The sequence below is a fragment of the Prenolepis imparis genome, unplaced genomic scaffold, assembly GCF_030444845.1.
Source record: "Prenolepis imparis isolate NDT839.2.m4 unplaced genomic scaffold, iyPreImpa1.0 SCAF_5, whole genome shotgun sequence".
In the NCBI taxonomy this organism is placed as follows: Eukaryota; Metazoa; Arthropoda; class Insecta; order Hymenoptera; family Formicidae; genus Prenolepis; species Prenolepis imparis.
In genome coordinates, this window is record NW_028141163.1 from 18,035,408 (window position 1) to 18,060,973 (window position 25,566).

Below are 25,566 nucleotides of genomic sequence, written 5' to 3' on the forward strand. Positions count from 1 at the left end.
GGCTTCGTGTATACGCGGCGAATTTCTTGCTGACATTCTTAGATCACACGTCGTTACGGAACGCCCAAAAATTCCTCACGAGGCTTTGAATGCATGACGAAACAAACTTCGGTTCCGACATGGTATTACTGTGAAGAAACATCCGGCGTCGAGTCTTTTCAGGTTACCTCACATATCTATGCGTTTTCAAAAGTATTATAATTATCTGGCGGTCTCCTTTTGTCATTATCTGTGCGTCACTAATCGCATCCTCTGTTAGTGCAAACGAACGTTAAAGCATGCGGGGATTCAGCGGTCGCCTTTACCTCGTATTTACTTATAAATGAAGACATTCGCGCGAAAAGCTAGTATTTTCACAACCGAATATTAATTAATGGCCCGTGAAAGTGATGTCATATTGAAATGGATGGTGACAAATTGAATAATCGAGTGTTCGCTTTTCATTGCGATTAAGCGATTTGCTTTCTCTATTGCTCGGTAAAGCATCAATGAGTAAAAAAAAAGTCCTCAATCCTCCTTCACATAGAAATATGCTTTATTATTGGCGGTTACGGCATTACGGAAGTTCGCGAGAGAGTTCTTTTCCACGGTCCGCTATACAAGTACATAGTTTTATCCGTCGAGCTCGAATTTACAGTTATCATTGTTTGAATGGAATGCGGCATTCTCTCTCTCTCCTCTTTCTTGTTTCGCGACACAGCTGTCGTAGGACCGTGCGAGCACAGTCAAATCCGGAAAGTGTCCTCGACTGGTACTCGACGTATACAATTGATTCGATGTCCATTACGCGTGCACATTCCTTCGTCATTAATCTAGCGCGGATTAAAACCATAAGAGGTGGGAAGGCACAGTTGCATACCAGCCACTCGTACGTTGTGTGTCTAGTTTCGCAGGTGTTCCAATAAAATTCCTGTTAGGTAAACATAATCAACCGTCCTTTTGAAATTTGTAAAGCGGAGAAGAATGCAGAATATATTTTCCGAAGAATAAACAGTTTGAGTACACGTGCCGTAATTTTAAAGACAATTTGCGTCATTTAATCGAAAAGTGGAGCAAAATACGGTATTATATAATATTTATTTAAGGCTCCTGGCTCGCCGATCATGTTGGAATTGTGACGTCAGAAGCGAGAAAACACGCTAAAACTTTTTAGATGCCATTTTGAAATAAAAAGATATTTCGAAACAGCACTTCAGATGGCTTTAGTACACTCTTAAAATACCTCGAAAACTATCTTTTTCCTTTTATAATCAATCACCAGCTATAAAATGGCTGTAATATGAGGTCCAGTCTAATCTTTGCACATGCGCAGTCATTCCGCATGACAAAGTCCGATATCACGATCATTTACGGTTGTTGATTGACTGTCAAGGGAAAAGAATAGTTTTCGAGGTATTTTAAAAGTATGCTAAAGCTATTTGAAGTAGTGTTTCATCGAAATATCTTTTCATTTAAAAATGGTATTTAAGTTTTCAGCGTGTGCTTTCTCACCTCTGACGTCACAATATAACATGGCCGCGGCGAGGACCCAGGAGCCTAAGGCCCTGCGCACAATAGAAAAAATATTAGGAATAGGAATAAATATTAAGCATTAGGCCTACTGCACACAATACAAAAGTATAGACAATAAGAACAGAGAATAAATATATCCATGCATCAATAGAAGCAGGTAGATATTAGGGGATAACAATAGATATTCTTTGCTTCTATTGATGAATATTTTCTATTTTCTGTTCCTAATTGCTTGTACTTTTATATTGTGCAGGAAGCTTAATGCTTAATATTTATTCCTATTCCTAATATTTTTTCTATTGTGCGCAGGGCCTTAAGAGGATGCTGACCCCGTCTTGTCTTACCAACAGAACGATTATTTTTCTGCACCCTTTTCTTTATTATTTTTGAATAGAATAATAAATGTTTTTTCACGAGTACATATAGAAACAAAACCGGAACCTATCGATTTTATGTTAAAGACAAAAAACAATTTTTAAATTAAAAATTTTTTTACAATTTTTTTTACAATTTTTAAATTAATTTTTTTTTGTTTTTAACATAAAATCGATAGGTTCCGGCTTTGTTTCTATATGTACTTTAATCGTGGAAAAGCATTTATTATTCTATTCAACCAATAAAAAGGAAAGGGTGCAGGAAAATGATCGTTTTGTCAATAAGACAGGACGAGGTCAGCATCCCCTTAAAATACAAAAATTATCTTTTATAAATTACTTTAATGTTAGTATTTAAAAATTCTTTTAGGAGGAAAACTTGTGGTATTTTATCGTAATGTCAAACCTTTAAATGTAACATATAGTTATATTATGATAATATCGCGTACATAAAATTTCGATATACGTATAATATAATATAATGTATTTGTAATCTAAAATACTCTAGCACTAAATACTGAATCGATAATGATCTCAGATGAAATATTCGCTTTATTTACTGAATTATTTGAACGGAATTGCCTCATTTGTAGTTATTATTGCAAAATTTACGAAGTCTACCGAGTCTATTTGTAGAATGTAAATGGGTATTATTGAAATTTGCGGGAGCAAAACGGTGATGAAGTATAATTATTCGTCGTAACCGACGCATGACGATAACGGGAATATTAGGTTAATAATGGCGAAAAGTAATAATGCTAAATAGTGAAAGGTAATAATGCCAAATATCCGGTAAAACAAGATAGATTAACTCTCTCAATTATTCGCACTCGCAATCATCGTAAACTCTACGACTCTTCGTCGTCAAATTCAGTAATTTAATCATATATGGCGTGCGTATATATCCGGAGATTTTATTAATGTAGAAAAAAGTCAGAAACTAGTTAAGAAATTAAATTAATAGTCTTGATTGTCTGTTTGATATGTTTCTTATATGCATAGCTGCTGTTCGACTTTTAGTCTCGACATTATATTCAAGCGCATTTAATATTAAACGTATACTTAAATGGCATCTTCTATTGACATTAAATGTTATTCTCGTATTGTAAATAAAATTAAGGCGACAACACATACACACAGAATTAAATGCGCAATATTATAAATACAGGTCTATTTAATTTAATCTCTCCGTTGAAAACTACTCTCGTGTAATAAAAAGTACATAAGTTAACTTAATATTGTATTTGAGTTGTAAAAAGCAGTGAATGATACGACTTATATGTATACACACATTTTCCTTGAAGATTTATTAAATCTTATTTTAGATATATTTTAACGAATTTCTAACATAAGACGTGATTGGCTTCGAATTCGACTATCGGATACGACACTTTTAGTCGCCGACGATCGAAATGCAGATTCGATGCAAGATTCGCGGTAGACTTTTACTCGGTAGCTCCGTCGAATTTAATTTCGAGCGTATTTTATATTATTGCTCAAGTAAATCCCGCTTGCCCAAGCGAGGCGATTTTGTCGTTGCGACACGCTCTCGGTATAGCGAAACACTTTACCGTCTTCGAGTAATCCGTCGTGCCGCTGCTTTAGGGGGAGTACAGCTCACTTGTGAAATGAAGCAAAATGCACTTTCACCCGGCATTGCGTTTCGCAACCTCCCGCCGCGCCGCGGCATCTCTGGCCGTCTCTGGTCGTCGTCGTCGTCGTCGAACGAAAGCAGATTCCGTCGCGCCTCCGTTGTCGGCGTCCTAATTATCGCGCGACAATCGCGAATTGAGTTTCGCCGACTCGTTATACCTCTATATCCATCCGCCTTCGCGAAGCTCGACACTTTCGACTTCACCGTTACGTTACATATATGTATGCATATATACGAATTAAGCCGCGTTATGCATCCTATACTCTCTGCACAAGACGTACACTCTCGCTACGCATATATTTATTACAGCTTATATATTGCTGTAGAGAGAAAGCATTAAAATCCTACACGAGAAAGAACTCGACAAGTATTAACTCTTTGCGCTCCAGCTGGGTTAGCTCTCTTTAAGAGTTTTCAGGATTTTAATAATTTAATTTCTACTCATTTTATGATGAAGAGAAAAAAATTAATTAATGAAGCTGCAATAAAATGTAAAAGTACAATATTTTTTGACAATATAAATATAAATAAATGTAGATTTTTTAGACATTTAATATATTATACAGGGTGTTAAAAAAAGGGTTACATATTTTGAGAGCATGTAGTATTAATCAAAATAAGAAGAAAAAGTCTAACCTGTAAAGTCTACCTGCTCTCAAAATATGTAACCCTTTTTTTTAACACCCTGTACATACACTTGCACACAACACACATACATACATGTATATATATATATATATTTTTTTCTTTCTTTCTTTCTCTCTTTTTTTTATGAATGACTTTAATATATTATAAAGACTTGCACAATATATACATATATACATATACATAGATACATACATGTATATATATATATATATATTTTTTTTTTCTTTTGTTCTCTTTCTCTCTCTTTCTCTCTTTTTTTTATAAATAATTGGCGACATCACGGACACAAACAAATCAACATTAAAACCAACATAATTTCGATGAGTTTGAGAATTTTCATGCTGCTTAGAAATAATCCTTAAATCTATTCGTGATAATGAAAAGGTATCAATTAACACACCCAAGATACATTTTACTCGTGACTCATGGAAATCTACGTCAGTTTTAATCTCTGATTCTAGACGTTGACACAGCGCTGTCGAGGTTTGCGGTTTTTCGCTGTCCGAATTCTCCGTGGTCGAACGGATGATGTCATCCAGATTTCGATATCGTTAACACATATATTTTTCAGGCGCATAATCGCAAGATATACGTACAACGCTACTTGGAAATGGGATGTGTGAGGTTACAGCGAAAGAGGCACAAGTTTAAACAAGAAGCGAAGGTAAGGTCGTCGACTCGCGGAGGAAAGAAATTGGAAAGTGGCCGGTGAAAGTGTTCAGACGGCCACGAGGCACGTGGCTTGCAGCATCAGCGAGCATGGCGGCTCACACGAGCCGGACTTGCTTCACCTACTACTCCTCGTGTCGTTCTACCTTCACCTGTCACCGTGTTTCCTATATACTCGCGCGGGGACATCAATCCATGCCTGGGACGACCTTTGTACTTTTTCTCCGTCCCCTGACCTTTGAGTCCGACGAGGTAGAGGTGAGAGGGTTCAACCGGAAAAACGGCTCGGAAGCTCTCAATGGCGAGCTGCCCCCTCTTTCTCTCTCGGTGGGGAAAGGTTTTTATTTCAATCTGGTTTCCTATTTCCTTTTTCTACTGAATATTCCGTGCACGGATGAGGCAGCACTCACGTCTACGCGCAACTCGATTGTGCGATTTTATAGAGATATAATACATATATACGCGCAGTATGCAGCGGGAAAATAATGCGCTGTCATTAATATTGTAACAACGATATGAGAGTAGATAAGAGGGAAAGAGTAAAGATCGTGATACGCGCGCTTTACGCAGATACAGGCGTAACATCTCGCCGGCGAGAACGTTAAATGAATATCCCTGCAAGAGTAGATTACAAAAGCAGATTTTTTTTTACTTTATTTATTTCAATATACTCAGGATCTTGCGATCAAACGGGGTATGAAATTCAGCATCCGAGAGATTCGAAACGCGAAGGTCGGGCAAAGGACCATCGCCTCCTACGATTTCACGTAGCGCGAACATCGCGAAAGCAGATAAGCCGAATATCGAATAACGCTTGTCAGCTGCATATATTTTAACAGCTGATGACTGTTGAAAACGCATCAGCTCTGCGAAACGAACAAGCGTGACTTTCGTCATATAGCAGCGTCTATAATTCAGTCGCTTTGTTTTTATTAAATTATGATTAAAGCTCTCTCGTCGCGGATGGACCGCGTGAATGAATATGCGTGACGCGTGTTTCGTTACTACCGTATTTACATGCCGAATTCATTCGCGCGTGATTCCTAGCTCGTTCCGCCGGAGAGTTCGCGCTATAATGATGCCTTTCCCTTTTTCCCCCCTCATATCGCACCGAGATTAATTGAATTTTCCCTCGTCCCTATAGCCGTGCGACTTAATGTACATTTTGGACACACATTTACGCGGGAGAACGTATTAATTTCGTGCTACCAAACACACGGAATCTTCTTGCTATCGGGACACTCGCGATCTCATTTATCGGCAAGTACCGTTAATTAATTTATTTGATAATCTGCATGACCGCATTCGCGTAAGGCTACTTGAATCTATAAACGCGCCGCTCTATCGTCACGAAAGTGAAGCGCGAGGCTAATGGCGATTAATTAATCGCGAGGCAAGTTTTGATCGAGCAAAATTAGTATGTGTCACACATTAGTATATACAGCGTGATGGATATTTCGACGCAGGAATTAAAGCCGTCAGGGAATCCCCCCGTGTACTCGTCGGTTCGAAGAAGCAATTAAGTAATGGAGTTATATAGTGGTGATATATATGTGTAGCGAACATATTACATTTGCCGCATAAATCATCTGTCATAAATACGCACGTATTTCACAGATGCAAATTGGGTAAGGATCTATTAAAATTGACATTTTCACTCTCCGACAAAGAAGCGATCACATTCATTATAAAACGTTGTATGAATAAAGAATAAAAATATGTTAATAGTAACAGTGTCCCCCCGTAAATAGCCACGTGTGTGCACGTGAAAACAAGATTAATAAAGTATAGGAAAAAAGGACGATATGTATGTAAAAAAGTTCGCAAGTATATAAGCGCCTATATAATTTTCCATTACACAAGTATTACGAATATAAAACTTATCGTTCAGATTTATACGGACAATTTTTCCAAACAAGTTTATGCGAAATAAATTATGCAGAATTAAGCAGATTTAAAAAAAACGTATAGATAATTCCCCTTTCGGATATTTATTCGAGAGATGTTTTAAATAGAAATAAATATTTCTCTTTCGTGAAAATAATAAATTGAAAAATAATAAATTAAAAAATAAAATATATATACATAATACTTTTTCCGGTGCTATTGTTTACCGCGTTTTGCGCGAATTCGTATTAAAATAGCGTACTTTTTTCCTCGCGTTCGGAGATAAGCTCTCACGCTTGTCATTCCGATGTTAATGAAATCGACAAAATTTGTAAAAACGTACGTCATTGGGTCAATTAGCGTATATCGTGCGTCAAATAAATTTCTGCGATGTACAATATTTCGCGCCTCTCCGCTCTTATAGCGATCGAAGCTGCGAAGCTGGGTGAGATTCTTGCCCGGAGCCATCGAGAGGAGCCGTCCGTTTCCATTGGAATCCCGACACGGGATTCTCCGAGAAAACGCCATTACTATAGACAACCAACGATGGCATAGATATCCTTGCACAAGTTATCGAACACATGTCAATCCTCTCTTTCTCTTATTCACCCGACCGTTTTATACTAAATATCAATACTTGGAATAGTGATAATTATTAGTATTATTATTCTAATTATTATTATTGTTAGCAGTCTTGAAAAGAAATATAGAAAAGAAATAGAGTATTATAATGTGTATTAGGAGTTATATAATAATTAAGGCTCCTGGCTCCTCACCGACCATGTTGGAATTGTGACGTTAGAGGCGAGAAAACACACGTTAAAAATTCTTAGATGCCATTTCGAAATAAAAAGATATTTCGATATGAAACACTACTTCAGATGGCTTTAGTACACTCTTAAAAAACCTCGAAAACTATCTTTTTCCCTTTATAATCAATCAATAGTTGTAAAATGACTGTAATATGAGACTCAGTCCGTCTAGTCCGTCAGTCTTTGCACATGCGCAGTCATTCCGTATGACAAAGTCTGATATCACGATCATTTACGGTTGTTGATTAACTGTCAAGGAAAAAGAAGTTTTTGAGGTATTTTAAAAGTGTGCTAAAGCCATATCTGAAGTAGTGTTTCATCGAAATATCTTTTCATTTAAAAATGGCATCTAAGAATTTTCAGCGTGTACTTTCTCTGACGTCACAATCCAACATGGCCGCGGCGACGAGGACCCAGGAGCCTTAATCATACAAGCAATACTTATATTTATAATCTCCTCCACATAATGATTTTTTTATATCTATGCATGTGTGGAATAGTATATGTATATTAATATTAGTTTACAGTCATATAATAAAAATATATATAAATCTCAGCGAGATTTGTGGTGACATTACAATTCCAAACTAACCATTGATATCTTTTGAGCAAACACGCTTTGCTCGAAAATCCCGAAGTATATCGATTTGGAGGAGCGTCGCGCGCTAACATACGGCAGTCCGCGAGGTAATCGCGATAAAATCGCGCGTGTATCATCGTCGTCTATGCGCGCGGGCGGGGACACGATAATGTGAATATAATGATGACGTTGCCGCGGGTTAACAGCCTGTGTCTCGCCGGCTTCGTTTCGCGATCGTTTGTATATGCGCGTTCGCGGCGACACGTATCACACGCATACGCACGCGGTATGTCGAAATATATAACAGCATGACACTGTCCCGTGCGTTCTTTCGAAGATGGGTGTTAAAACGTGACTTGTACGTGACGGATCCAGCTTTTGTAGCGACATTCTTCTGTTTTTCGCGGGACTTTTTAATGTCGCGAGATTGTTTACAGATGATAGTAATTGATACAAAAAAAGTTTGAAGAAAATAAGAAATTCATAATCTTTCTACGTGTGATTTAAACATATAGCTTTGTATCGATCTCATTTATGTATTTATGGACTTCAAACAAATTATCTTCCCCCGTTGTTCTCTTTAAATATATATATTTTCTCTTAATGTAAAATATGATGTGACGTTTTATATGCTGATTTATAAACACACAAATCTAATTTTTTTACTTAATAAAATATATTTTTTAATAAATATTCTATTGTGTATGTATGTGTGTAAGATGAGAGGGCTGATATCCGATGGAGTTCTATATCTCTTCGATATTGGAAATACATTTTATTGCTCGAGATTGTGATACACATACATATACATTAATTGAATCATATTTAATTCAGTGATTCAAAATGAACACTGCTCACGCAACAATTATCAATATGTATCTTTACAAACGAATTGTCTTTCATATAAGAAAGTTTTCGTTAAATATATGATATATGTTGTTATATAAAGCAATTGCAAAGTCAGTAAACATAAATTTTTTTTTGCTCGTTAACAGTTTATAATCATAAGACAATTAATAAATTGAACATAAATAGTTCATTACAAACAGGGGAATATCGAGTCATAAACAGACTTCAATATAATCAAGTATTTATTGAAAGAACAAATTATTAATTAAGAATAAAAAATCGACATGAAAACTTTTACCGTTTAACATCAATAGCTACATAAACGTAGATTTAAATTAATTACTATTTATATATTAATTACTATTTATAATTAATTATTTATATTATATTACGTTTCGTATAAATGTTATTTCTAGCGAAGTCTGATTTTGCAGCGAAAATTTTCGTCGTTGAATAATGAGTCCAATATGCGAAAGTCCTGTTAAGCGTTTCATTTGACACCTCGCTCCAGTTTGCGAACATTATATATATATATTATACATACGCGTAAGATCCGCGAAGAAAGGTGCGGCAACGAGCAACGATTCTGCTTCCTCATAAACACTCGAAACCGGAACTCGCAATAACAACCATACCATGCATACCAGGCGCATCATGTTCAGCAAAATTATCAAAAGCTGTCACGCTGCATTTCTTCTCTTTTCTTTTTCTTTCTTTTTTTTGGGGGGGGGGGAAGAGCGGGAGGTCCTGCACGAACGCGTTTGTGTTTACGATTTATGTATATAGGAATAACGTTCTCATACGTGACTTTACGACATTATGTATCTGTTTCACGATTATCGTATGATGATTTACATCGCGCTTCCGCGTAACCGATAATTTGAAGAAAAAAAAATATATATTTTGCAACACACGAATGTTACACAAATGTCGAGACGTGATTAAGGGGGCAATCGCGAAACGGGATAGTTGGACTGTGTAGTTCCGATAATACGTCTATAGGAATCGTGTCCGGAGGTAATTGTAAGGGGAAGTGTATATAATTGTTCGCAATCAAGTCTCTCTCTTTCGCCGGTCGCCGAGGGAAAGTCGCCGGCTCGCGTCGGGATAGGTTCAAAATTTTGCACTTTCTCCGATGTTGCGCGAATACTTGAGCGTGATTACGCGAGTACGTACGGAATGCCTTTGGAAATTCAATTTCGAACTTTCAACGTGCGCGGTCGAAACGTTTCATAGGCGGATGAACCAGCTTTTGTCTCGAACATTCCACGCGAGGTTGAAAGGATGTTATATGCGCGTTCATTAGCGTTTGATATATAGAACATATAAGCTCTACATAGCCGGTAAGCTACGTGCGTCGACGATTTCTCACGTTGCAAGAGAATCGCTTATAGAGAAATTACGGTTTTTTATCATGATCTTTTATTTGTACAGCTAGTTCTTTGTTCCATTGAAGGCTGTGCGAAAACTTTTCTCAAAAGTGATTTGCTAATTAGGCTGTGAAATTTCGTTTAGCGAATAAATATGTATAGATATGAGAAAGAGAGAGAAAGTCTACATGTATATATGTTTAATATGTAAAATATGTATATTATAGCGTATATCTATTTTTCTATATATATTATATATATTTTTATATTAAATATTAGATGTAATATCTTTACAACCATAAAAATTTAAGATAAGATTCTTGTATTAGATATTATATTAGATGTATAAGATTTTCTTATTATTACTTTCACGTATATTAATTTCTGCGAAGTTTCAAGCAACACGCAAGTTAGAAATCCATTATTCGGATCGGAATGTTACGCGTCAGAGAATGCATGAGAATTTTACAAAACATTGAAAATAAGAACAATCGTATCTGATTTGTAAATTGGTATCCATTTTTTTGTTACAGGGTACTATGAGCCTAACCAAACGCATAGACGAGATCAGGTTGCTCGAATCACGTAAGAGTGCCCGACTGGCCGATCAAGACACGGATTTTGCCAGACTCGCCGATATGGCTGGCGATCGTAAGCGGGCGTCCTCCCACTCCATCGACGTGCCTCACGTGATGGCGTAAGTTTTCCTCTTTTTCCTATTACTGCCTCTTATCTGAGATACTTTTATGTCGGACCATAGTAGATAAAGTCTCGTACGTAATAATAGCCACCGATTGATAATAAACTGCTAGCCGAATCATCTTTTTGAACGTCATTTAAAAGCAAAATACGTTTTAAGGCTCCTGGCTCCTTTCCGACCATGTCGAAATCGTGACGTCAGAGGCGAGAAAACACACGCTAAAATTTCTTAGATGCCATTTCGAAAAAAAAAATATTTCAATGAAACAGCACTTGAGATGGCTTTAGCACACTCTTAAAAAACTCCGAAAACTATCCTTTCCCCTTTATAATCAATCAACAGCTGTAAAATGTAATATTATGAAGCCCAGTCCGTCTGGTCTTTGCACATGCGCAGTCATTCCGCATGTCAAAGTCTGATATCTCGATCATTTTACAGATGTTGATTGATTATAAAGGGAAAAGGATAGTTTTCGGGGGTTTTTAAGAGTGTGCTAAAGCCATCTGAAGTGCTGTTTAATCGAAATATCTTTTCATTAAAAAATGGCATCTAAGAATTTTCAGCGTGTGCTTTCTCGCCTCTGACGTCACAATCCAATATGGCCGCGGTGAGCACCCAGGAGCCTTAAGGAATGATACGGTTCGACTCTGCGACGATTATGCAAATTCTGCACACCTCTTCGGTGAATTCGAAAATTATTCAAGCGTTTCGTGTTACATTCCGAATTTTGTCTCGTGTGGATCTGTTTGCTTCTTCGTTGTATGTTGTATAATATGTGATATAATATTATAATTTCGCATATAACTTGAAACGCATTTTGCTTTAAAATAATAAATGTATCCGGAAAAAATTACTGAAGAAAAAATTGAGAAATGATTTATATATTTTCTAGTACATCTATTTTTAATTTTTTTTTTCAAATAGTTCAATAATTAATTATTATTGAACATAAATTTTTTAGATTGCGAAAGTGCTGCCCTTATCTCAGTCCTTTCCAAATCCTACATATGTGCGGCTCATCTGAATTCACACTATGGAAATATATCCTGATATCGCATTATATTATCTATATAATGCATTCTTTTTTAAAATTTTCCTTGCTCATGGTGAAGACTCGAAGTAACGTAAGTATATAAAAAAATTATTTAGCATATAGTTTCGCGCGTTAATTAATTTTTATACGATTCGATAAATCACTGATACTATAAAGTAATGCAAAAAAATTGATAGTAATATATAAAGTATAATAAGAAAATAGGTGAAATTCCTGTTTAATGAAAGTCTAAATATTCGAGACAATAGAAAATGTATAATTAAAAGCGGAATTATTATTCGTAGACGATTTTTTTCTGTGCAATAAAATTGAAAGTGAATTCTTTGCCAAGCGACCCTTGCCACCAGATGCCTATATACCAAAGGTATATCCTGACAACCTCACGTAGGTCATTACCAGATGTGACATGCCAACAAGACCTACGCTATATGAGATTATTAGAGCATCATTTCTTCACGTCACGCTTGTTTTTCTCGTATAATTTTGACAGATCGACACCAATACAACTTTCTCCTTTTACGCATATATTCACAATACAAGTATATAGCCGTCCATTAAAATCGACCTTATTCGAGGCTAAAAAGAAAAAGCTGAGCGCATATTGTGTATATAAAGCAAAAACGAAGGGAGAGCCCATTCGCGGATCGTTAGACCGTGAATGCACCCTCGCTAGGCACCTGTCTCTCACCTTTATATCGCACGCAACTCCCTAGAACGCTTTGCCACCTCCCTTACCGCTGTTGAATGTCAGTGAATATTCGCTATATCGGAATATCGCGGCAAGGAAATAGTCAATCGTTCGGCGGATGTTTTCGAGAAAATTTCTAACACGAGATGCAACAGTACAGTCTATTCGTGATTGCAATTTCCTTTTCGTATTTCAATTATATGATTGTCTGTGTTAGCGTGGATTTAAATCAACAACATATAGTAATACTGTAATTTGATACTATGGCACATCTCTCGTACTTTTATATTTATCAATGAATGGATGAATGAATAACAATGTTTTACGTTACAATAGTAGCACCAATAATTTTCGAGTTATAAACGATTGATAATAAAGGGTTTTTCGCAAACTAAGCCTTATGGAAATAAAATATTAACAAAACCACATTCCTCAGTTAATTTCAGAGTTTACTTTAATAGAATTTTAATTTAAGGCTTAGTTACAAAGATACATGGCAAAAATTGGGAACATGTAAAATGATGGCCTCCCTCGACATTTTTGTTGAGAAAAACTCGTCTCTAAATGATCCCAGGAATCTGCGATTAACTTGCCATTCCGCTAATTCTGAGACACCCTGTATAACGTTTTATTGTCGCATAAATGTTACATTTAAATTGAATCTAAACGTCGCAATCTACATTGCAAAATCCATTTATACAATTATTAGATTCGAAAGAAACAAAATGAAGTTTTTACTCCTTTTTTATTCTTATGTGGCGAAAGATTTTATACTCCGCGAGCCGTCGGGCCTATGACCTGCGAGCCCCGTCATTTCAGAAGAGACGAAATTCTGTCTCTTTATCTCGCTCCCTCTTTACCGTCGTTTCGTCTCGAAAAGGATAGAGCGGTCGTAGCCCGGCCAGACGACGAACTGGAAGGTTAATGACCGCTCGTCGACTTTTCGTTTAGTATAGGCGAAGTCGGTCCTCGACCTCCTCGAGGATCCTCTCTCACAAAGGACACTGGAGAGTAGACACATAGATACAAAATCCCGGCGGAGCCATGTCGCGACGTTACTTATAAGCAGGTAGAAAAATTACAGTGTTTTTGGTTGAACGTGCGCACACACCTGGCCCTAGCACGACCTGCCTCACGTGAAAGGAAAGGTCACCGAAGAGAAATCGAATGCCTTTCGAAGCCCGATGATATCGGCGACGAGAGTGTGCGTATACATACACCCGGGCTACCGTTTAGCAAGACCTTGTATCGTGTCCAAGGTTTTAAAGCTGTGAGAATTAATCAGGCGATTGTTTAAAAACAGAGCCAAACGATTGAAACAATCTTTTTACGATTCGATGACGCGATCATTGTCTAAATATTCAGGAATATGCATATATAAAGAAAGTAATCTATGCATAAGATTATTCTTAATATATTGGATATACAATACACATCATATATGTTTTTATTCCATCTGGAATTAGAATTCTTTTACATATATGTAGAAGCTGCTCGATTTTATACCTATATTAGTAGATCGAAACGGTTGAAATAATCTTTCTATCGATCCGTAATGATATGGAAATTACATTTGAATATCTTGTGAAAATGTGTGCAACAGTACTTCAAGCTCTAACTTATTCATATACATATACCATGTGCAAAATAAATAATGCAAGAAACTAAAATTTTTAAATTGAGCAGCTTCTATATATAAAAAAATTCTAGTTTAGTATATATAACGCCATATATATATATTCTTAAATTATGTTGATTATCGCATCATTTTATCGGAAGAGAAATACTAGATAAACTAAATTTCTTTTATAAAGAAGCTGCTCGATTTTAAATATAACAATTCTGAATAACGGTAAGGAAAACTTTGTTCGCGTAAAGTAACTTGCACGAAGGTATTTTCCCTGTGTTATGTCGTATATACGAGGCACCGTTTATTCTTTCTGCCTTTCGCACGCAACCGTGCACGCCAGATGGTGCAACGTGAATACGTGCGCGTGCGGGTTTGCGATAATTGATGCCGGCAAATTGAGCAACGTAGTACTTTCCCCCCCTCTGCCTTCTCTCGTGACGTAATTCCGTGCACTTTCCGCGCAGTTTTTTGCAGTTTTTTTTATCCTCTCCCTCCCTCGCGATTACATTTGTCTCTAAACTATTAGCGAGAACAATCAGCCATGAACGGAGGAAAGTAGCCGACCTATAATATAGCATGAAGTCCGTTTCTGTGTGCGCGATTTTACTGGTATACATTTTCATTGTCCAATACACTTTTACCGCTGGTTCGTATGCATACACATTTTATTCGCTCGACGAAAAAATAAAATACCGAGTACGGAGAGACGGGCGAGATGGAGACCGCGAGATTGGCGTGGAATGAAGAGAGAAGAGAACGCGATAGAGCCGCGGGCGCGAAAGACGCGAATAGATACAAGAAGGGTGGGTGGAGGAAGGGGGAAGAGAGGAGAGGGAACGCGGATAATCTGAAATATAACTCCGAATCTTCCCTGTGCCACGTCAACGGGCGCAGTGAGTCAGTAGGTTAGCTTACATAATTTCGAACCGGCGGTCTCCGCGCGCGCCGGCGAGGAAGCGGCCGACTTGCTTTAAGAGAATTAGGTCGATCAATACCGCGGCCACGCTATATAGGTCAGGTGCACTACCACGCTCTGCGTATGCGAGAGAGCGTCTGTGTCCCCCTTCTTCCCGACACCTAGCAACCCTCCAGCGCGTGCCACCCATCCAACCCGGTCACGAGCCACCCACCGGCACCGGGACAAAACCCGCACCACTCCCGCTTTCAACTCAAAACTCGGCCATTCCCTACTTTCATTCTCTCGTATCCCGCTCCAGTTACTTGCCCGCGTTGCGTTAACGCGTTAATTGACTCTAATCAATGTGGGGACTTGTGTTCGAGCTTGTTTCTGCGAGAGTTCGAATTGGGTGGTCGTTATCTCTGTCACTAATGATGCGGAATTCGCCTGGAATGCGTGGAATTCTTCATCCCCCTCTTTCCTCTTATAGTCAGCGAGGAATGCGGAAGGGAAGAAATTAAATAAATTGGAGCATTTGTCTCGGAAATTGATCAAACCTCGCGATAATATCTAGTAAGACGATAAATATTTTTGCAAATAAGTATTTATCTTTAAAAATCTTCAATTTTTAAAAATGTAAAAGAATAACATCAATCTTAAATCTTTATTTTAATTATGTAATTGTAATATATTTCTCTCACATTCCGGATATATATATATAGGGTATTTATGAAATATTATGTTGTGCAATATATTGAACTGTCTATTTTAACGTTGAAAACATTTTCAAAGAGGGACATGAAGTGCACGGTCGTGTATGGTTTCGTATGTTGTATACCTCGTGCTAAGTCGAGTTAAGTTATTTGCTCCATGACCCACAATAATCATCAAGGTGTCGAGATCCGGATCGAGGAAGCGAAGCGAGGAAGGTTTCGCGCGCGCTATTCCTATCTCAAGCCGGATACACGTACGAACGGTAAATTCGCTCTAACCCGACCTATCGTTCTATCCACAAAACGCACTAAATTTCCGTTCCCGTATATCAGGACCTGACCTAGACCAAGTGTTCTCCTCGAGCCATCACACATGTTCGTACAAAGGTGCATACACGAGGCTAGAAACATTAGAGAATTGTTCGTAAGCGTAGTCTATAATCTAAACACATACACATCGTCAAGGTCTTTCACGCGACAAAATATGCCAGCTACCAGTGCGCGATCTTGACCTACACAGCATAGCGACACGCAGATGTCATTTCAGTCGTGTGAAAAGAGCGCGGCCTCATACGAAGCAGAAAGATAAATGCAGATTATGCGAATGAATTACGTAAATCTTGTATGTATATTATCAGAAAAAGCCTCATAAATCTCGAAATTCGGAATCGCATATTGCGCGTGACGGCTATGGGTGGCCGAACCGGTACACACATACACACAAATACAAATCATCACGGACACGTGTAAGCGACAAGGTGTAGTGCCGGTCACTTATCGGCATGTTACACGCGTTTCCACGCCGTCCCCTCATTCATATTTCATCGTTTTGTTACCGTGACAATTTGATGACGTCACGCATCGACCGGAGACAGGTGGACGCGCGGCTCTGTTTCCGATTTGCCAAATGCCTCCTTTCCTGTGCGCCGAAACAAAAATTAATGAATAGGTAGTAAAATCGCGCGAACGTATCGTTACCGCCACGGTCGTCGATGTCGACGTCTTGCGGCGAGGGATGATGGTTCCGGGGTGGTCGAGGCGGTGGTGATATGCGGTGGGCGGTTAAGGTGGCCAAACAAACTGTAGATCGTGCCAGACTGGGGCCGCGGATCTAGGTCGATCGATACAGCTACGTACCTACCGGCGCACCGGATAAATGGGTCAGGTACACGCGGAGAGGAGCCTTCGTTTTCATCCCGCTCGTTCGCGCTCCCTCCTTCGGTCAGATATCGTATAACTTACATACACGGGGCGCAGTCACGACATCGCTACTTGTTGAGAGAGAAAAAGTAGAAGATGAAGAAAATGATAAAGTAGGAGCCAAGAAAGAAAGAGAGTGTGTGGAAGAGAGAAAATGGGAAGGATGAAGGAAGAAAGAGAAGAAGAAGATACGGCGCGCCTTCTTCGAGCACCACATGGCGCTCGGTCAAGGGGGTAGGTTGACTGTCTAGAGTCTAGATGGCAAATCTGGGACAATGAAACGAGACCGCGTGCTACACGTGTACCAACACATAGTATGCATCATAGTATGCATACGTCGCGTGCATGCTAGTGTGAAAGATGCGAAGACCTTGTCCGGGGAAACTTTTCTTACGTGAGAGGTCGGCGGATAAAGCAATTTCTTGTTTGCCTCTAAGTGAATCTACTTAGAGAGAGTACTCTCCGAGATGTTTACAATAATAGTATCTTTCCCTAACCCTCTTGTAACGCGTACGTGTTTTCTTAACGATAAACTCCTCGAAGTATTAAATCTTGTTTAAACTAATACCAATAGAACGTTATCAGAGATTTTTTATTTTGGCTTTGAAAAAAAAATTATATTAATATGTGAAATATTATAACATAACGAATAAAATGGAACAACTTTTAAATAAATCGTAAATATAAGATTGAATAGAAAATGCTGCAAAAAGACTCAGTTTTTTTATATATACAATTTGATAATTTTTCGCGTACATTTATATATTGTATTATATGCATAAATGTTGTATATCTTTAGATATATTTTTAGATCGTTACTCGACACATTAAGCATTTTACTATTAATAACTAATTTCTAAAAAATTGATTAGACATTCTCAAGATTAATTATGTGCGTGTATATATATATATATATATACACTTATTTCGAACATATAAATCATATTACGCACGTGGATTTAGAGAGAAGGAAATAAGAAGTATCAAAGAGATAGAGAGAGAGAGAGAGAGATCCTATTCGATTTATCGCCGCATATTTTGTCGCGTATTTCTCCGGCGCGAAAAAATAACGGTGAAATGTGTCATCGCGTCTCGCGGATATATGAAAAAAACGTCGCGTTCCGAATACCGGCTTCCGCCGAGGGCGGGTCACGGAGTAAATAGCGGTCCCTGCGCGCCCTGCCCTACGGCGAAAATGGATTTCTAGCACAAGGACGTCGACAACGGGGCCGAGTCCTTCGAGCGTTCCCGTAACGTAAGCGGGGAATTGGGTCGCCGAAGTGAGGTCGGCGAAGTTGAAATCAGGTTGGCCGGGTTGTCCTGTCGTGAAATCAGGCCGCTCGATACAGGCCACAGCCGCGTTCCCGTATCCGAACCCCGTGACTGACCCCTTCGCTTGTACGACTTTGTAACCTGGATACCGCCGGAAAACTGGATCACACCCCCCCTTCCCTCCTTCGTACCAGTTGCCGTCTCTCCCGTGGGTTTTGCGCGCGCTCTCGCCGGCCTTGCTCCCGCGATCCCAGAAAAATACTCCCCTTCGCGAGTACACCCTCTCCCCGCGTCTTAACTTTTCCATCTCGAGGAAAAATGTGAAGGATAAGGAGGGCGCGGATCTCGGTCTCGCGTGCTCGTATGGTTTCGCAGTATGTGCTTGCAAAGGAGAAACGCAAACATAAGGTATCATTCACAGGAGTCTTTGTGCAGTGTATTACAATCTTACAGAGAAAGAGAAACTTTTATTTCTGTCCTAAAACTAGGCCTCTAAAGATATAATACTTAAAGTCGAAAAATACAGAAGATTTAGCTGAGCTAAGTTCATGTACGAGATATTTTGAACACACACATACATTCGCCTATTATTATTATTAAAATCTAACTGTAGAGGAAAGAAAGATGACAACTAAAAATCAGAGAGCGGCATCATAATAGCATTTCACGCATTCGTTTGCATAGCATAAAGCATAAAGAATAATACCGTTACATGATCTATTTTCCTTTTTATCATCCTTAAAAGATTATCCTATAAAAGGGCATCAACCATCGGTTTCACGTTTGATCAAAGTAAAAAATAAATAAAGTAAATTAAAATATTTATTAAATGAAGATACACGACATTCTGCAAACGTTTCTACAAACGTTTGTATTAAGACATTTTTTAATTTATCGGTTGATATGATATGCAATTATATGCATTTAAGTTTATTCTCTTTGTGAGCTTTTCGCGTCGCGCCATAAACCGATGCCGCTTTGTAAACGGACAGGTAAAGTTATTACGGGCTTCGCAATCATCGCATCGCAACAGCATTAATCCTCATGTGAACGGTACTTAACGACACGAACGAGAGAACCCCCTTTCTCCCCCCTTCTCTCCCCCTCTCTGCCCACATACATACGAGCTCCATCGGACCGTTGGATGGTAACCTAGTTTTGCGTGCACTGGAACATTCAGCGACCCAATTACCCCACGGCGGGGATGCTGCACCGCGAATACGGATCAACAAGCTTCCTGACCTATATAACGCGTCCCGGATCCACGAGCTGCATTTTCTCGCGAAAGCTCGCGCTGCCGCCTTCCCGGATCGATCGTTCACGAAACGTCGCGTCGAACATCCGTCGTTCGGTTTTATCGTCAATCTCCAAGTTTCCAAAGACTAAAAATTGAATTTGAAAAGCGAAGAGCCACTTTTCGCATTTAAGTCCATTAGACTCGCAAAAATAATTTTGTGTTTTCTTTAAGGCTCCTGGCTCCTCGCCGACCATGTTGGAATTGTGACGTCAAAGGCGAGAAAACACACGCTAAAAATTTTTAGATGCTATTTCGAAATAAAAAGATATTTCCATGAAACAGCACTTCAGATGGCTTTAACACAATCTTAAAATACCTTAAAAACTATTCTTTAACTTTTATAACCAATCAACAGCTGTAAAATGACCGTAATATGAGGCCCAGTCCGTCTAATTTTTGCACATGCGCAGTCATTCCGTATGACAAAGTCTGATATCACGATCATTTTACGGTTGTTGATTGACTGTCAAGGGAAAAGAATAGTTTTCGAGAGGTACTTTAAAAGTGTGATAAAGCCATTTGAAGTAGTGTTTCATCGAAATATCTCTTTATTTAAAAATGGCATCTAAGAATTTTCGGCGTGAGCTTCCTCGCCTCTGACGTCACAATCTAACATGGCCGCGACGAGGACCCAGGAACCTTAAGTTGAGCTAATAAACATTTATATTTTTCTGTTCGCGTTCAGACGTATAATCAACATTCATCAAAAGCAATTCAGCAATATCCTTGAATTACACGCTTGGATGCGGATAAGGAAAGTTTTGCCTTTCCTCGAGCATAACTCAAATGCGGATATGAACCGCGCTCGTTGTCGAAGAACCGTTAAGCTTTTTGCGATATACGTTATATACAGCGGACATCGTTAAACGAGGTACCTCTCGATGTGCGTTCACCCAATCGCTCGAAAAAAAGAAAGAAAGAAATTGTCAACGGCGGACGTGTCGCTTATAACGATCCATCAGAGGTCCAATCGATCTGTCGCGGTGGATAACTCACGCGCTCGTCCTCCAACTGATCGCGTTGCGTTACGTAACGTTATGTCACGATGATATAGCACCGTGTAACGTCGGCAGGCGTGTGGTACCACTTTGCGATTTCCACCAACGAGCTCGATTGACTTGTCAGAAGGCTCGCGATATGTATCGGCGCGGCCGCATAGCGGATAACGCCTCGCCATGAAGTCGTTCCCGCTAATGGCTTTATGGTCACCTCGCTCTTTTACCAGGCTCTATACCTGCAAGACGCGGATCGCGCGTCAATATTTACAACAGCATCTATCCAGGGCTGCTGTCGCAGATACGTACCGCAGATAAACGAATCCATTCAACGGAGGAATGCCACGTATTTTCCTCAAGATTTTCTAAGCGATCTTGAGACCCGATACATATACGAGAATTGTAAAATAAAATTAAATATAGGCACTGTTAATTATTTTATGAATTTATGAATGTCGACTATACGCTTGAATATAAACAGAAAAATATAAAAGTTTATTAGTTCAACTCTTAAAAAAAGTATAATTATTTTTATGAATCTAAGGGACGTATCGACACTTTTGACAAGTAAAATCAACTTTGCTCGAAAAATCTCGCCATAAAAACGCGCCTGTTATCGTTTAATATACGATGAAATGCAAAAAATAGTTGCTCATGAACCTAATTGACTTATAACACGCGACTGTTATATTCGTCGATCAGCATTATATCAATACTGGACGATGCAAGCAAAAAAAACAAGAAAAAGAAAGATTTAGCCGAAATCTTGATTCTCACGGTCCAATTTTTATCTGTCGCTGGATCACCTGTAATTTGCACGCGATAAAAATGCTCCTTCCCCTCTCTTTCTCTGCTCCACAGCTGTCCACTTTAAACGTTTCGGTCAATTCATAAACGAATCCGAATTCCGTGTACGAAAGATACTTAATGAGTAAAAGCGACCGTAACGAGGTAATTTACTTTCCTTCTCGTCGTAAAATTCTGCGAAATACGGTCGAGAAACTTCCGGTACGAGCGAGAACATATCTCGATGGATCCGTCTCTTTATCGATAAGAGCTCTATATGAATATTCTTTTCAGAGACAACGCTTAACCGCTTATATTGTGCATTCGCAACTGATGTACAACTTTTTTTTCTGCGTTTTGAATTCTCTGTGTGTTTAATAATTGATATTACGTGCGGTGTATCATGAATAATAAGTATTATGTAATACGATGACGGTGTATAGTCTCACACATACGAACCGACTGGTAGGCGCGCGTTATTATATTTTACATGCTAATTTTCAATGTCAATTCGCTGAAAATATTCAGCGCTGCGTATCCGCGTGTCCTTCTTTTTACCCGGAATCTCGAGAAGGTTAATCCCGCTCGTTTCGTTCGAATCTGTCTGATTCGTCTTCAATTATCAGATAATTCTGTAAAAATTATACTTCTGCAGTTTCGGATTAAAAAAAAGACAGGCCTCCGTTTAAATTTGAATGTACTGACACGCGCACAGGATGTCGAAATAGAACGTCGCAGGATTAAGAGGAAAATAAAAATCAGTTGGTGAACAGTGATGGATAAAACGGTCGACGGTGAGCGGTAAACGACGCGTTGCTTCTTATTTTCGACTGATGAGATACTCTCGGATAGAGGAAGAGAGGGGGATTTCCTCGCTTATAGAGAAATATCCCCGTTTCTTTTTAATTGCGCGCCGTGACGATTATCTCCGCGAGCTCGATCCCCCAAGCCGTATAATACATATACAAGCGGTATAATACACGCATACCAGTTAACGGTACAGCTTCGACTCCAAACGGTTTCGACTCGTTTCCCTTCGTAGATCGAGCGATCTACGCCGTTTTAATTAAACTCTTGAATTCGTTACTTCCGCGGTAATCATAAGTCGATCGTAATCTCGCAATTAGCTAGCTAGCAACGATCGTATACGTGCGGTATCAGTATTTACTGTAGATTTAGAAAACCGTGAAAAGCGAGAAAGTCGGGAAAATGAGAATACCATCGGAGGAGGACGAACTAGTTTGAAATTTTTCCAAACGAAGATATGGAAACCAAGTTGAATGCTGCTCGATCCTCGCTGCGATACTTGTATAAAGACTTGTGAACAAAATTTGAGGACCTCATTATCAGCCTGAATCGACTCGAATCTTCGTCTGCCTTCTCTCTAACTAAGTGGCGCAACACACATATAACGGATCGGGTACATGAGAAACGGGACAGCCGCGCAAAGTGTGCGCGCTCTCGAGGTGTTGCTTTCGAAATACCGGCTGGCGTGCATACGTGCGTCATTCCTTATGCCGGCCGGCATGTTCTATGTTTCACTTTCGACTCTCGATGTACTCGCGCTCTACGTTCCGGGAGTGGAACACGGCTATGGCTTAGCGACGGCCTTGGCTAATTGTAAGTCGTCGTTTCTGCGCTCTCTGGAGTTTTTGTCCTTCGCGCGATATAGGTCCGAGAGGACCGGCCACCTTCTCCAGGAGAACCGCTCTATTCTTCTAGCCGCGCTCTCGAGATATTTATCGCGGAAACTGCACCGCCAGCCAAGCGAGGGATCGCGAGATAATGACATCTTTATGCGCTATGTGATTTTCATGTAATATTCGGCACCCCGTGTCTATAAGCTATCACATTGAGAAAGATAAGCAATTAAACTTATTATTAAAGCATTTTTCATCTTGTTTAATCCTGTATATGGAAGGGTTGAAAAATTCACAAAATGTTTTAAGATTATTTTTTATTCACAAATTTGACAAAGCAATGAAAGTTCGGTAAAACGTATCACTAACTTTTTCCTATATCGTACTGCTACGATTTACTATTTTTTTTACTTAGGCATTAGTTTTTTTCTTTATATTTAGATGGACAACTGAAGAAAATATCAAATTTTATAATTATATTGAGAAAATATTTATTTATATTTATGTGTGATATAAAAAGTATTTTTGTTAAATTTTTGAAGAGAATTTATGATTATAAATATGACATTCTTATAGATATGTTTTGTAGCAGACTGAGAACTTTTGTAGAAAATAAAACTTTATTTTTGTTATAATTTTTTTATTTTATTGTTAGAGGTACGATTTAAAAACTCATGGGTGCAATTTTTAGCAAACCGGTATTGTAAATCGTACCAAATACTTTTTTTTGAATTTTTAATTTACGATATGAAACAATGATAAAGTGTTAATGTTTAACGTTGACAAAGAACAGTTTGAAATGAATAAAAAAATTTTGTCATTACTTTGATAGTTTTATTGCAATTTTAATATTTATCTTAGGAGGTACGATTTAGCATACTTTCTCCTATTTGTTCTCTATTTATTTATTTTTTATTTTTCGATATATTTTGATTTTAATATACATATTATGATGACACAGGCATTATTAATATCGTTTCATACGATTGTACATTATCAATAAATATATCTCTAGAGTTCCTAATTTTTTAATAAATTTATTTATTCTTGGAAAAGATTAAAACATATTGCACGCGTTGCTTTATATTTTCTGATTTCTGATTTTCTTGATTTATATTAAATATGCATTTCGTTTGGTCAGCTTTTGTCCGGTTGGAAAACTCGTGACAGTAGAAAAAAGTAGTAGACGACACCGAGCCGTACGAGTATCTACATATTGACGTAAATACATTGCTCCGCGTGCAGTATTAACGTGAGAATCTAGAGTCTTTCCTGGAAAAATGACTATATATCGATTATGCTACCGAGTATTACCGTACTACATCGTCCGGTGCATCCGCAGTGAAAGAGTGAAAGAGAGATGCGACGTGTCATTTCGCGCGATTTCAGGAAAACGTAATGTCAGAAACGCGCGTAGCTTTGGCAGCAATTATATTCACTATGCTGTTATTTGTCGAGAGTTTCTTAAGAAAATTACTTTGAGCCCATTTTGCAACAATGTATTTTTTCACAATCGTGCTACTACTATTAAGCCGTTGATGTTATCTTCGAGCAAGATTGATATCTCTCGTCATAAAAGTTTCCGAAATTAATTACTTTCACTGAAAAAGCGATATTATCGAAAATTATCATCAATTTGAATAATCTTAATCAATCGAAATGAAAAAAAAAAAAAAAAAAAAAAACTACCCGTCATCGTGAAAATATTGCGCGAATAGATACTGATTAATATTTATATAACATAATAAATTTTGTAAGTTGGAATTTAATAGTAAGTTGAAATTAAAAAATGAGCGATGCAACGCTTATGAATACACACGTACATATGTGTTACACGACGTAGCGGAACTATAGTGTGTGGTAATGTATATTTCAGATCCAGGAAACGACGGCCGAGCTCGAACAATGATTCCGAACGGATGTACAGCGGTTGGGGCGAGAGGGTGCACTGCGGACGTGAGGGTTGTCGTGCCAACGAACGCGGTGATTGCATGGACGAATGCGCCGCGGCTCTGGTCCTTATGTCACTCTCGTGTTCACCTCACGACCCCCCGCCACTTCACTGCCAATACAATTATGGTATTGTATTCTAATTCGTTTTCACCATTCACGCAAAATATTCGTCGAGAGGCAAAATAAATTTTTCTCGTTGTTTGACATCGTTAAATCCTTTTCTCGTTTCTACAATAACGTATGCATATATCAAGTATATTCATTGCTTTAATTATTTTTGGAGCCATCGATATTATTCATTATTAGTATAATAAATATCATTTATCATTGAAATATAAGTAATTAGTAGTTGATATATAATTATCATATATCATAAATACATTAT

At 38.4% G+C, this 25,566-nt stretch overlaps 1 protein-coding gene across 4 annotated transcripts in view; it reads left to right on the forward strand.

Moving 5' to 3' along the window:
• Glut4ef (Glucose transporter 4 enhancer factor) overlaps positions 1-25,566 on the forward strand; it is a 96,069-nt gene that overhangs the window by 33,672 nt on the left and 36,831 nt on the right. For 2 of the 4 annotated variants that reach the window (XM_083038931.1, XM_083038934.1), the window contains exons 2-4: positions 4,760-4,852; positions 10,889-11,052; positions 25,105-25,307. In XM_083038931.1, the coding sequence (XP_082895057.1) occupies positions 4,760-4,852; positions 10,889-11,052; positions 25,105-25,307 (460 nt within the window). The remainder of the gene's footprint in view (positions 1-4,759; positions 4,853-10,888; positions 11,053-25,104; positions 25,308-25,566) is intronic. The other 2 variants (XM_083038932.1, XM_083038935.1) reach the window with 1 other exon arrangement.